General features: G+C 40.0%; 1 protein-coding gene across 7 annotated transcripts in view; it reads right to left on the bottom strand.

Annotated features, from left to right (window-relative positions):
• The window catches only part of DCC (DCC netrin 1 receptor), a 555466-nt gene that overhangs the window by 231357 nt on the left and 310056 nt on the right, over nucleotides 1-14053 (bottom strand). For all 7 annotated transcript variants that reach the window (XM_039544135.1, XM_039544134.1, XM_039544133.1 and 4 more), the window contains 2 exons: nucleotides 5775-5923; nucleotides 4041-4179 (listed from right to left, as the gene is read on the bottom strand). In XM_039544135.1, coding sequence (XP_039400069.1) covers nucleotides 4041-4179; nucleotides 5775-5923 — 288 coding nt within the window. The remainder of the gene's footprint in view (nucleotides 1-4040; nucleotides 4180-5774; nucleotides 5924-14053) is intronic.

The following is a 14053-nucleotide window of genomic DNA, read 5'->3' as shown; positions in this document are numbered from 1 at the left end:
TGCTGTAAAAAGCTACAGTTTACACCTCCCTGCAGCACCAGGGGCAGTTTTACGGCTGTGCGTGCTGCAATTGCTGTATTCAGTGGGATGAGTTAAAAGGACAAAATCTAAGTTGACAGGATCAAAATTTGACTGTCCTTGCCACAGAGCATTACAATCGTTTTACAAATATCTCCTAGATATTGAAAAATCTGTTAGCTCTAAAAGAGAGGAGGAACCTAGGTAAAATTCTTAATTCTCTGCTGGGCAGCTCACCCCCACCAACAAAACCAAAACCAAGAGCGCTGAATAAGTTTGGATTCATGATAATTTACACATCATCTATGTCCACTGCCTGCTTGCTCCTTTCCTGAAAACTGAACTAACAAGAAGCTTGCTCTGAAGCAAGAGACTTTTGTAACTTTTAGTCACCTGCTGTTCTTAAAAAATGGAACCCACTTTGGCGGGGGGGGGGGGGCAGCATGAAGCAAATCTACACACTTTCATCATGTACATATCTGCAAAACATGCAAACCTGGTACCAACAGATTTCATTTCAGACCAGCACCCCAACTTCTCCCCTTGCTTAACAGCAGAGAAGTTAAATGCTTCTTGGGATGCCATATGCTATTCTCCATTCTTCTGTTTTCTGGAATAGTGTCATGGAAGCCTTCTCTTTAGTGACATTTTGTGCTCCTAAAGAGGTGAAATCGTCTAACAAAATTTGCAGAGGATAATTTTCAGACTCATGAATAACAATCTCTCCCTTTCTCACTTATGATGACATTTAAAACCAAAGTGGAGAACAGAGCCACAGTACTGCACTTCACAGTCTGAATTATATCTACATAAATTATGTAAAATATTCATTTTCACTTGTTTTCCTTTTGTTTTTATAATTATAAGTGTGAAGTAATTTATTCTGGCAAGATCCAATCTGTACTACAAGTGATGACTGAATTAGATGGATAGGCGTAAGTAGTACTTGGAAAAAAAATACAGAAGAGGTATCAAATGTAAAATAATTGAAAGTTGAAGTGCCAAATGAGGTGTGGGTATCACAGATGAACCTTATAAAGGATACTACAACGATGGTCTGAAACACTACAACCTACAATAATATTATCATAGTGTTTTTACCAATTCTGTAGGTTAGCAAATATTTGTTTTTTAATAAGGGAAATATTTGTAAATACAACAGAACTCGAGACAAGGGTTCATCCTTATCCATTTAAATCTTTTCTTCCATCATAGGCACTGCCTAGATTAGGAAAAGGAAATGTTTTTAGCAAGGCTATGGCTACACTTAAACTTCAAAGCGCTGCCGCGGCAGGGCTTTGAAGCGCTAAGTGTAGTCAAAGCGCCAGCGCTGGGAGAAAACTCTCCCAGCGCTGTCCGTACTCCACCTCCCTGTGGGGAATAACGGACAGCGCTGGGAGCGCGGCTCCCAGCGCTGGGGCTTTGACTACACTGCACACCCTGCTGCAGCGCTGCAAATTTGTAAGTGTAGCCAAGCCTCAAGTGTGTTAGCTAACAGATCTACAAGCACTACTGGCTGCAAAGTGGTGTTTTAAAATGTGTTAAGTGTTCTGCTAACAGGTTTGCTAAACACTTCTGTTTTCCTAAGCTTTGGGCTTGGCTACACTTGAAAGTTGCAGCGCTGGGAGTTTACAGCGCTGGTCATCCAGCTGTGTAGGAGCAGCGCTGGTGTGTGGCCACACTCACAGCTACCAGCGCTGGTGTGTGGCCACATTTGCAGCGCTGTTGGGAGTGCTGCATTATGGGCAGCTATCCCAGCATTCAAGTGGCAACAACGTGCTTTTCAAAAGAGGGGGGTGGAGGGTGGTGTACTGTGACAGGGAGCGGGGAAGAGAGAGAGAGTGGATTTTTGGAGCCAACACTGTGTGTTAGCTTGCTGGATTGAAAAATCACAAAATGTTCGCAAACCCTTAGTCTTAATTGCAAAAAGCCTGCATCCAACGCTGTTTCTCTGTCAAGCAAACATTCTCTCCCTGCCTCTCATTTGATCGTTCACAGCCAGGTACAGATAGCTCCTGTTTGCTGTGATCAGTGTTTGTTTTTTTAGATAAGCAGTTCAACGGAGCTCCGATCGGAGTTCACAACAAAACAAAGAGAGGCTGCATAACAAAACAAAGAGAGTAATTTAGTTAAAAGCATTCTGGGATATCTCCTTATTCCCTGGAGGCCAATAAAAGCGCTGGTGTGTGTCCACACTTGATGAGCAGCGCTGGATCACCAGCGCTGCAATCGCTACACCCCAACCTGACCAGGTGTATAGCCAGCGCTGCAGCCAGGGAGTTGCAGCGCTGGATGTGCCTTGCAGGTATGGACGGTTATTAATTGCAGCGCTGGAAAGCCTCTACCAGCGCTGCAACTTGCAAGTGTAGCCAAGCCCTCAGTCTTCACTGCAAAAAAATGTGTATTTTTGTACATCTAAGTAGCCATGTCTCTGTAAAAATGTAACAGAAACAAGGACAGGTAAGTTTTTCATCTAAATGGAGCTAGTTGGCGTCAACTCTATATCCCCACCTGGGTGTGTGCCTTGTCTCCACTAGGATTTACAACAAGATAGTTACCTAAGTGTAAAAAGACTCCTTTTTTGCAGTGAAGACACAGCCCTGGTTAAAGACAGCACTATTGTGAGCTTAAGTCTAACAGTGATTCAAATACAGGACAGGAGCAGGTTTCAGAGTAGCAGTTGTGTGAGTCTGTATCCACAAAAAGGACAGGAGCAGAGACGGTAATTCGAATACCTAAATTCATAAACAAACAGGGAATAATATGGTAATCAGATTACATGAAATTGTAAAAATCCCCATCTAAATAGTTTCGTTTGCAACATGTGGAATATATCATTTTTTAAACTCAGACGCAGGTATAGGCTCCCTTGGATGCATATGCAAATCTTTTGATTTAAGAGCTCTCTGTTCTCTCTGGGTCAGATTCTCAGATGGTGTACATTAGTGTTGCTCCACTGAAGACACTGGAGACATCTGGTTTTTATACCCAATGAGAAACTGGGCCTCTTTTCTTAAATTCTCATCTACCTTTGTTTTATCTCATGCCCTCCTCCCCCAGCCCAACACTACCACCACCAATATTAATTACTCCCTTCTAACTGTCAGGGCTCTGATTTCCTCTAAAAAGCTGTAACAAGTTTCTAGCAGTGAAAAAAATCCACCCAGAGAAGTCATCAAGGTGCCACCAGAAGGACAAACAGATCCATTTTTTGTACTCCCAATTATTGGGCTAATTCTCCTATAATTTACACTGGTTTTACACCACTTTAACCAAACTGATCAGTGGAGTTACTCCTGATTTACAAGTGTGGGAATCAGGCTCACTGGACTTCACCAGGAGCCACAGCAGCCCTTACACATGAATATCAGGCATTAGATGTTTCCAAGCACAAACTAAACTTCAATACAATACTCCAAGAATGCGGAGACACAAAGCACAGTGCAAGACAAGTGAAGAGAGACTATGCAATCACTGTGACAGAGAAGAAAGTAAAACACACATTTTCTAATCAGTGTTCCAAATATGAGGAAGTTCTAAAAAGGTGTTTCTTTATATTACCAGATATAATAAAATATTTTCCATTAAAAAGTGGTGAGGACAAACCTGTGTATAACTTCAGGAAACGGAAAGGGAGAGTAGAGACAGCATCATGCTATGTAACAACCTTCTACTAAACTAGGAAAAATGAAAAGGACAAATGACCATGAGGGATACGACCCTAAATATCCTGTGAAACGATATAATGGGCAGACAATGAATCTATGATTTCTGCCTCTGAAAAAGACCTGAAGATATTTATTTATTATTTTATTTAATAGTTTACATTTACATTGGTCAATTTTCATTTAGTTTGTCATGCCTATCATTGACTTGAACTGAGTATGTAGTATAGGAAATCCTAAATTTGTCCTGGTCCCAGGATAAAACTTTATACATAGCAATCTGTGATGTTAATCCGCAAAGTGCACATTTTTCTTCTCCTTACATTGTCTATCCTGGCATCTGTAGTTCTAACTTACCATCAGAAAGCGTCATGACGGTAAGATCTTCAGTGGACACCCCAGGGCCGTAGCGGTTATAAGCGAGGAACCGTAAGGTGTATTCCGTGAATTTTTTCAGCCCCTCCAGTTTGTATGATAGTCCATCAACCTCTATATTCTGGGCACATAAAAGTAATAATTGTTATTAAGGGGAAATGTTAAAGAAGGTATGACAGTAATGCTGGGGGATGAACAGATTAGACAGTAGGGCTTTTCTATGTCTAATAGGTAATGCTAAATCCTTATTTAAGTTGCTGTAAAAGGTAATTTGTAACATAGCATTGCTTGTTACAGATCAGTTCTCAATAGACTCTCTGATATTAAACTGTCATATTTCAAGTTATAGCTGACTCTGGTGCTTAGACCTTTGGTTTAGTTGTTATTTAAAGCCCAGTAGAAAGTTTCCTTGCTTATATCAATCACTCCTTCTCCCATAAGAAAGTGATAGGGAAGGAAAAAGGGAAGAGAAAGGAGCAAATAAGGGTTATGAGTCATGGGGAAATTCTAGGAGAAAAGGAAAGTGTGAAATAAAGGAAGACAAGAGAAGAGAGAGAAGATTTTGGGGGGTGAAGAACTCAGATAAATCTATGCTGGGATTTATGATGCCTGTGACTCTTACAAGCTACTAATAAATTAAACTGGCTCAGATGGAGAAAAAGGGAGATTCTATTTTACTATACTGTCCTCCTCTAAATCTCTCTTTTTTTAAAAAAAAAGTCACATTTCATCCACATAGCATCTCTCAATGACCTCTACAGGATCACTAGGCCACCTTAACTTTACATCGGCTACTGATGTACTATGTTAACAGCCTGAATTGTTTAAACTATTTATTTTCTAGAGTGCAGGATCCTTGGAGCTGAGACCATGATCTTATATGTTTCCACATAAAAATACACAGTCATTGCAGAACACCAATAATGATGATGATGGAATTCCCTTTGTTTATCTCTCTCATTTATAAGAAATACAGATAATGCCTAGACTGAGTTTATATATTTTACACTCCTGGAATGGACTTGGCCTTGAGGAAAGGGAAAATGAGCCACTGAGGAAACAAATTAGATCATATCTACCTCCATTTCCTGTGTAGAACTTCCCTTAACACCAGTAGTGTCTGAAAAATCTAAAGGACTTTTATAAGGGGAGGACCCTTTGCTTCATTTCTAGATTTTGGATAAGAAAGGTAAACTAAGGGCTTGTTTCTCTCCCGCTTACACCAATTGTATGCTGGTGTGAATCCATATGGCTTGATCCTGCTGCCATTTAAGTAAATCATAAGACTAACGTGGATTTCAATAGGCCGTTCCATTTACTGCCATGGAGGTACTCCTGTCTTGCACCAGTGTAAGTGAAAGAAGAATGAGTTCTTCTATATATTAAAGTACATTGTAATGCACCTGTGTAATATTCAGCTACAGTGGCATGTAAATTCTCACAGTTCAAACCTGCCAGGGGTTATAAAGACTTGATTTAAAAAAAATAAATAAATCCCAAGGCACTTAACCTGAAGAGTAACCACTCCAGTCTGTTATGCCATTGAAGCACCAACATTTCCACTATTAACAGGTTTAAAGCTGCTGAACAGATATTCACGGTCAGTTGGATTGAACGCTTCTTCTCCTTCCTGTCTGATTTTGTCACGTCGTCCAGCAAAAGCCTGCTCTCACAACTAACTGAAAGAAGAGCATACAGCTCCATTAACTTGCTCACCTGTTCTTTTCCAGTAGCAGTCTCTGTGCAGAACAATCTGTAACCTTGGACTGGACCATTTGCATAGGCAGGGGGTTCCCAGGAAAGAAGAACTGAGGTAGGTGAGGTAGGCACAGCCCGCAGGTTTTCTACTGGCCCTGGAACTTGCACTGTATGGAGAAAAATTGCCTGAATAAAAGCAGTCATTTATTGCAGCTCAGTTCCTTAATCATTTTGTTATCCTTTTGATTGCTCTGGCATATCCTGACCCAATATGTGTCCCCAAAGAAGCACACTTCTCCTGCTATATACAACTATGCAGAGCTGAATGTTTTTAACATTGGAGTGAAGTGCCTTTCTCTATGAGGAAGTATTTAATAGACTTGCATGGTGTCGGGGCAAGGCATGATTAATCCATACAGAAGCTCTGCAGAGTGATACAACATTGCATCGCAATAACCTTCTAAGTGCAGAGGTGGCTTTGTAAAATACTGCCCTTCATTTAGCATGTTGTTACAAGAAGTATGAGCTATACTTGTGATTAATTTCTAGTGGATGGAAACTAGTTGCTCTCCATTCCCTTCCCTTCCATTGCTTCACCTTTCTGCACTTCTGCTTTTTGTTTTGTTTTTTTCTTAATATTCTCTTCTGATTTTTCAAAATCAATCAATCTATCTATCTAATACGAGGTATAGAAAAAAACAGTCCAAATCTGATCAATCCCAAGACTGGTTCAAGAAAAAGAGGGACTTTAGCAGACCCATTACTCTCTACTTATAAAAGAGCTAAACTCAAAGACACACAACCGAAAATATCAACACAAACCCCAGCTTTTAAGAGAAATACAACGTAGCCTTACTGTACTTCTTGTGTGTCTATTCAAGCTCTGTATAGACTGGCTTGACTGCCACTTGTTTAAAACTTGATGTAATGCACCATATATTGGCTTGGCCTCCTATTACCAATGCAACGATGGGGTTTTGGTATCACTGTGTTATTTCCTATTTAAATTGTTTGCTTCATGTCCCTGTTTATTTACTTAACCTTAGGTATATTTTATATACTTTCCTGTAACTATCTCTTTGGATCACAAATACCTGGTTGCTAAAAATAATCATCATAATAAAAATAATCTTGGGCATGCACCGAGGGCCAAACTGGGAACTATGAGACACAAGACTTGAAATTAGATGAAGGTTTCTAACCATCAGAGGACTGAAGTTCTGGAACAGCCTTCCAAGGGGAGTAGTGGGGGCAAAAGACATAACTGGCTTTAAGACTAAGCTTGATAAATTTATGGAGGGGATGGTATGATGGGATAGCCAAATTTTGGCAATTGATCTTTGATTATCAGCAGGTAAGTATGCCCAGTGGTCTGTGATGGGATGTTAGATGGGTTGGGATCTGAGTTACTACAGAGAATTCTTTCCTGGGTGCTGGCTGGTGAGTCTTGCCCACTGATCGCCATATTCGGGGTCAGGAAGGAATTTTCCTCCAGGGCAGATTGGCAGAGGCCCTGGAGGTTTTTTGCCTTCCTCTGCAGCATGGGGCACGGGTCACTTTCTGGAGGATTCTCTGCAGCTCGAGGTCTTCAAACCGCAATTTGGGGACTTCGATAACTCAGACATAGGCTAGAGGTTTGTTATAGAAGTGGATGGGTGGGATTCTGTGGCCTGCATTGTGCAGGAAGTCAGACTAGATGATCATAATGGTCCCTTCTGACCTTAAAGTCTATGAGTCTATGAGTCTATTGCCTTCTTGGATTCACTGTTTGGCACTGAACATTGCTAGTGATTTGGTAGGAAGAAATGCAGTTTAGAGTGACTGTGAGACTTAAGTAAACTTTAGGCATCCAGGATTGAAAGTTTTAGGTCCTGAAATCCATATTTAGGCACCTAAAGAACTTTGAGGTTTGACATTTTTGGTGAAAGTTAATTATATGAATTGGTAAGAGAATCTAGCACATCCCCAGTTCTGTTTCATAACAAAACTTTTGTGTTTGTGCAATATCTAGCACTCCGAAGACGTTACTGGAACTCAATACTTATAAAATAAAAGCAACAATAAAAGTGTTAAAAACTGTAACCATCTGACACAATCTTGCAATTATTGGAGTTAGTGCAACCAGCTGTAACAATACTTTAACCTGGAACAGATTTATTTTCAGGCAAAGGAAAAACTGAGACCAAAAATACAGAAAGCTGAATTATTTTCCATTTTCAGTGTGATTTCATAGAATTTGGGGTAGGAAGTGAAAGGTGAGATTATTTTCTGTCATGAACCAACCCAAAATGAAATTGCCTGTTTTCTTCACAAATTTAATGGAAAAGCCCCCCAGTGTTGCACAGTTCTAGCTATACGAATATGTTTTTCACTCTGAATTCTGAGTGTCACATATTACAAATGTTATGCATTCACTGTTGACTTGAACTAGTTACCAAATAACAAAAGTGCTATACTTGGGAAAGTCCCTTTACCAGTAAGTCATTCCATGCATAATCATTCCTCACATGTCAGGCAATGAGAAGGAACCACTATGCTGACTAATACTTTCAAGTCTGTCTCTACAGTTCATCTGTCCCTTCAACTGGAACCCAAGAGTAACCGATGAGAGTAAACGGAAGAAAATTGGCAGAAAAGTCACAGAACAAGTGAACAATTCTGAAAATGATCTAAACTCTAAAAACTGGTGTGATCAACAGTGTTTAAAATATCTGGGTTGTTGTTGTTGCATGTCAATACCTTTTTCTTGCCTGAATATGAAATGGTCTATTCATATTTTACATATAGAAAATGCCGTCACGCAAAACAAACTTGCCGGTTATTGTGCAGTTGGCAGATAACAGCATTACAATTTCTATAAAAGGCTTTTCACAGTCAAATGAATGTTACCAGACAGTTTCATAGAAGAAAGCTGTTAGGGTAAAACTAACAGGTTTGTGGCAAGTGACAGGGAAAGAACATGACACTTTCTTCAGCTAATACCTGTGTATTTGACAATATGCTAAATGCAAAACGGAGGATATCTAAAAGACTGCCTCCAGCTCCAGGATAAAGACCGTGTTGACAATTTCATTCCTCTGGCCCAAACAGAACTCTCTGCAATAAGGATAAACCATGGGAGACAGAACTTTCTCAGGGGCTAGACTGAGACGTGGAGTGAACTGGTCCCACAGGAACCAAGGACCATCACAAAGCTTGTCACTCTCCACTCCAAGTACAAGGGGCATTTCTTTGACCTCTAACAAATACATAGCAACATGTGTATTAAAAAACCTCAAACCAAACAACACACACTGCACCCTCTGGGGAGAGGAGGAAAAAATGAACAACATATGACAGATGTCTGTCATATAGCTGAATGTACTACTGGAAGGCACTCAGATACTGCAGTGATGAGCATGGTAGGAGAACCAAGAGAGAATTTTGTAGAAAGCTAAAAATCAGTGAAAGGCTGCCAGTGACGTATACTTTTAAATGGCATTTAATATTCACTCTAATATAGAATTAATACAGTTTTTCCCCCCTCCAGCTTTACATTTCATTATATTTCAGTATGTCTGACAGGCCCTCTAATGTGCTTAACTTCTCAACACTTTAGCATGCAGAAATTCTTTCATATTTGCTGATCCCTGCTGACAATAATGGGGGGGGGGGGAATAGCCTTTTGTTTTGGTTCTTGTTTTCCTGTTACCACCCCCCCCCCTTTTTTTTTTTTTTGGTTAATGAGAAGACTTTAGAACTACAGCAAGAGCCATTCAAGCAGCACAAACCACGTCTTCCAGAAAAGTCGTTCTCTTTAGATCTGTCAATTTCCTGGCCAAAACGGTACACACTCAAAGATGGGAAAGAGCAAAGATTAAGTGATTTCCCCCCCACCCCCCCGTGGAGTGTGAATAAACTGTGAAGTCATTTTTATATTTGATCATTAATAATCACAGAAATAAAACATGCTAAGCCTACCTGCTCCATTGAGCATTTCACTCCTGAAGTTTGTGACACTTTTGTAAAATAAAAGCTACAGTAATTGTCAAAGAATTTGATTCTACTCTCACTCATGGCAGTGTTACACCAATGCAACCCCACTGATTTCAGAGGAGATACTTCTGATTTAGACTGTGTAAATGGGAACAGAATCAAGCCTAAAGCTACAAGTGGCCAAATTCTATTCTATTCTATGATTTTCAGTGCTGGCTTTAGAAATATGGTTCTGTTCAATATCTACACAAATGATATTGATAATAGCATAGAGAGTACACTTATAAAGTTTGTGGACAATATCAAGCTGGGAGGGATTGCAAGCACTTTGGAGGACAGAATTAGAGTTCAAAATAGCAAATAACTGAAGGAGTACTGCAGAAAAGGGTCTGGGGCTTATAGTGGATCACAAACCAAATATTAGTTAATAACTAGAACAAATTACCTAGGGAGGTCATGGAATCAGTCACTGGAGGTTTTTAAAAACAAGTTAAACAAACATCTGTCAGAGATGGTTTAGAATACTTAGTCCTGCCTCAGTGCAGGGGACTTGACTAGATAACCTATCGAGTTTCCTTACAGTCCTATATTTCTTTGATCTATAATACCTTTAACTGTCTTAATTTCTCCATAACTGCTGATGGTTCCACAGTCTCTCATTGTGCCTGACTGGAATTAATGGGGCCCCATTTCAGCAAAGCATTTAAGCATGTGTTTTATGTCCATTCCTGTTCAGCCAAGCACTTAAGCACATTGTGGGACTTAAGCAGTTGCTTAAAGTTAGGCACATGCTTCTGGACTTCATTGAATAGGGATAGATTGCTGAACTGGGGGTGTGAGAATTTTAACATTGGTTTCAGTGCACACAGGTTCAAACCTAACAAAAGCTGCCTTTTTAATTACTTCCAGCAGATTGTCCACTCTGATGAGGTAGGTCAAGACAAAGGAAATGCAGGTCAGCATTAGAATGCATAAGGAAGGCAGAAAACATTTAAAGCTGCTGAAATATAACACCGATTTTTTTTAAATGGTCAAAACCAATGTTTTTAGATTAGATGTCAATTTACAAAAACTTTGTGAGCTTAATTTCAATAGGTGTATAGAGGTAGGAGGTCCAGGACCTGTTTTTCAATGCTTAGTAAGTGCTACTGCTTACTTTGGTCATGCATAACCAGATGCATTCCCCCCCCCCCCCACCCCTCATTAAACACTATATGTGCACATATGTAGCCAGGCTCCCAAATCCTCTCAGAGCACAATCCTTCTCACAAACCTTCTCAGTTCTTTTGCTCTGCATTCTCACACAGATCTCCTAACTGCTTCCGCTTACCCAAACTTTTGCACATAATCCTTAGCTGTTTGTATTGTGTCTGTCAAATTCAGTATGCTCTTTTTCGGGGCACAGGTCTCGTCTTCTCGAGTGCCCTGAACACCTCTAGTATTACAGAATATGAATAACAAACAATAAATAACCCTTCCCTATGCATCCAAATCCTGACCTGGACCTCCTTTGTCCCACACAGTGTCAAGGTGGCTATTTCTATTCATTATTATTATCATCACGTATTATTCTAGCACTCAGGGGGCCCAGTCACGTTTATGATTGTTGGTCTTCTTCAGTTATATGCAACACATTTTTAAAACATTTTTTTTTCTTGTGATTCATTCTTCCTTTTGAGATGCAACGATTAAAATTTTATTTTTATTACATTTCACTTTCCCTTAAAACAGCTGGTTCCTATGCTGATTCGCAATGAAAACATTTAAAATGTGACACATTTACGAAGCCACTTGCATTTATTGATAATAGAGTGCATGCTTTGATTGTGTCTTTGATTTTCCCCCCCTCTCCCTGTAGTTAACAGCTTTAATGATATTTCTATAAAATCTGTTTCTGTGCTGTATGGGGAGTTGGGACTCCAAAAAGCCTGCAGGCAATGTAATTATTAGCATAATGAAACCCTTGCTTCCCTGCACTGTATACAGTTGAAAGACATGGCAGCGGTTTGGCAAGAAAGGAAAAAACTACCCTGTCTGCCTTGGCTGCAGATCCACGGGAGTTCTGCTGGACACTTTTCACTTCTGCTGTGACAGTAGCTGTCACTTAAAGATATTTTCACAATTTGTTCTGCTTTGCATCAGGTTATTCTGTATTTACTTACATGGCGTGCAACTATATTCCACAGTCAAATATATTAACCTACTCTATGGTGTTTCCTTCACATTACTAGCAAACACTATGGGCCAGATCACATATCATCAGATATGCAAGCAGCAGGTCTCTTCCATATGCAGGTCTCCCAATTTCTCTGTAGAAAGTTGGCTTTGAGGGGGGAAGTTGCCTTCCTTACACAAGCCCTCTGTCTATGGGGATGGGGACTAATTTGTATCGAGTTAGGGGGCTTGGGAAAACACCTCTTGATCCACTTAACTGTACTGCAGGGAATCTGATTTAAAAAAAAATGGGGAAAAGGGAGGTACAGAAATAAGTGACTTGCTTATTGTCACTGTCAGTTGCAGAACAGGACATAAAAAAGAACAGAGGACAAAGTGTGCTCTTCATTTACACAACTGAGACGCTTATTGCAGTGAATGAGATTAGAATTTGGCCTTGGTCTCAACTCTAAGTCCTGCACAGTAGTCTCAAAATAACAAAATGAGACTAATGAAATATAACACAAAACACAAAGGAATACACACACACACACACACACACACACATATATCTCCATGGAAGGGAAGTTATAGAAAGCTCAGAACAAAGGAAAAGACAGTTTAGATGGAAGAACTTCCCTGCTATCTCCTCTACAAATGCATCGTTGCTTATAAAGATACAGTGTGTCTACACAGCAAACGTGCAGCTGGCCTGGGTCTGCTGACAAGCTCATAAGAGGGGAGGGTCTCAAAGCCCAGGTTCCAACCTGAGCCTGAACATCTACACTGCAATTTTATACCCCTGCAGCCTGAGCCCAAACCAGCTGACATGGGCCAGCCACAGGTGTTTATCTGCTGAGCATTGACATCTGAAGGAATCATTACCAGAGCTTTTAAGCTCAAAGGTTCCTACACTGGTCTGTGTAGAGTTGATCTGGGGACAGATTTTCATTTAAGTACCTAATTAAAGACCAGATTTTTTTTTTAAAGTACTCAGCACCCAGCAGCTCTCCTGGTAACACTGCAGCCAGATTTTCATGCTGAGCTGTTCTAAAAAACTGTGGGAGCTGATCAGTTGAGCATCTTGTTGGCTCTCCTCTAGGGTGACCAGATGTTCCCATTTTATAGGGACAGTCCCTATATTTGGGGCTTTTTCTTATACAGACTCCTATTACCCCCCATCCCCTGTCCCGATTTTTCACACTTGCTATCTGGTCACCCTACTCTCCTCATTGTTTGCAGCTGCTAAGTTGCAGTAAGAGACAGCCAAGCATATATTCAATGATTTATTAGCATTACTTTTCCACAGGAGTAATTGCTGTAGTTGCCAAAGTGAAGCTACATAATTGCAAGTGGAAGGAGAGGTGGTCTATGTAATAGTGTCTGGGGCCAGGAGCCAAGCTCTCTATTAAGATGAAATTATTGTTCGTGGCTCTGTCATAGACTTCCCATGTGAGCTTGGATAAGTCACAATGTTTTTGTGCTTCAGTTCCCCTACTATAAAATGGGAAGAATACTTTCTTTTGCCCACTCCTAGCTTTATCTATGTAGATTGCAAGCTTTCTGGGACAAAGACTTAGTCTAAATATGTACAGCTCCTAGCACAATGGGGCCTTGATTTCAGGGTCTAGATACCGTAGATACTACAAATACATATTAATTATAGAGGGGACTGCTTTGATAATTATCATCATGGAGTTAAAGGGAGAAAGCTGATCTTATAATGCCTCCATACCAAATATGCGATTCAAGCATGAGAAATAAAACTTGGTTGCACCATGTCAATTTGAAGCATCAACAAGGCTCTTCTTTCACCGACAACCCACAGTTATGATAAAGTTTTAGTTTAGTGGAAGAATTCAGAAGATAAATTCATTACCACCATAGTGGATGTTGACTGGTTTAGGAAGAACTGTATGAAGATAAATAGATTTCATCAGAATGCCATCCAGAAATCGTTTTGGAATGATTCTGAATAAGCTGAAACTGTTGTGCTCTCATGGTGACAGATAAGATCCATTTTATTTTATAGTAATTGCTAAATCATGTCAGATTATGTCAGACCAATACTAAATTAAAAACATAGGCATGCTACTCAAACACTACTAAATTGAAATGATTTTTGCTGGACCTGCAGATGAAGGGAAGAAATTGACCATAATCTTTCT

This window comes from Mauremys reevesii, linkage group 6 (assembly GCF_016161935.1).
Source record: "Mauremys reevesii isolate NIE-2019 linkage group 6, ASM1616193v1, whole genome shotgun sequence".
In the NCBI taxonomy this organism is placed as follows: domain Eukaryota; kingdom Metazoa; phylum Chordata; order Testudines; family Geoemydidae; genus Mauremys; species Mauremys reevesii.
The sequence above is the reverse complement of the archived record's forward strand: the minus strand, read 5'-3'. Positions and strand labels throughout refer to the sequence as shown.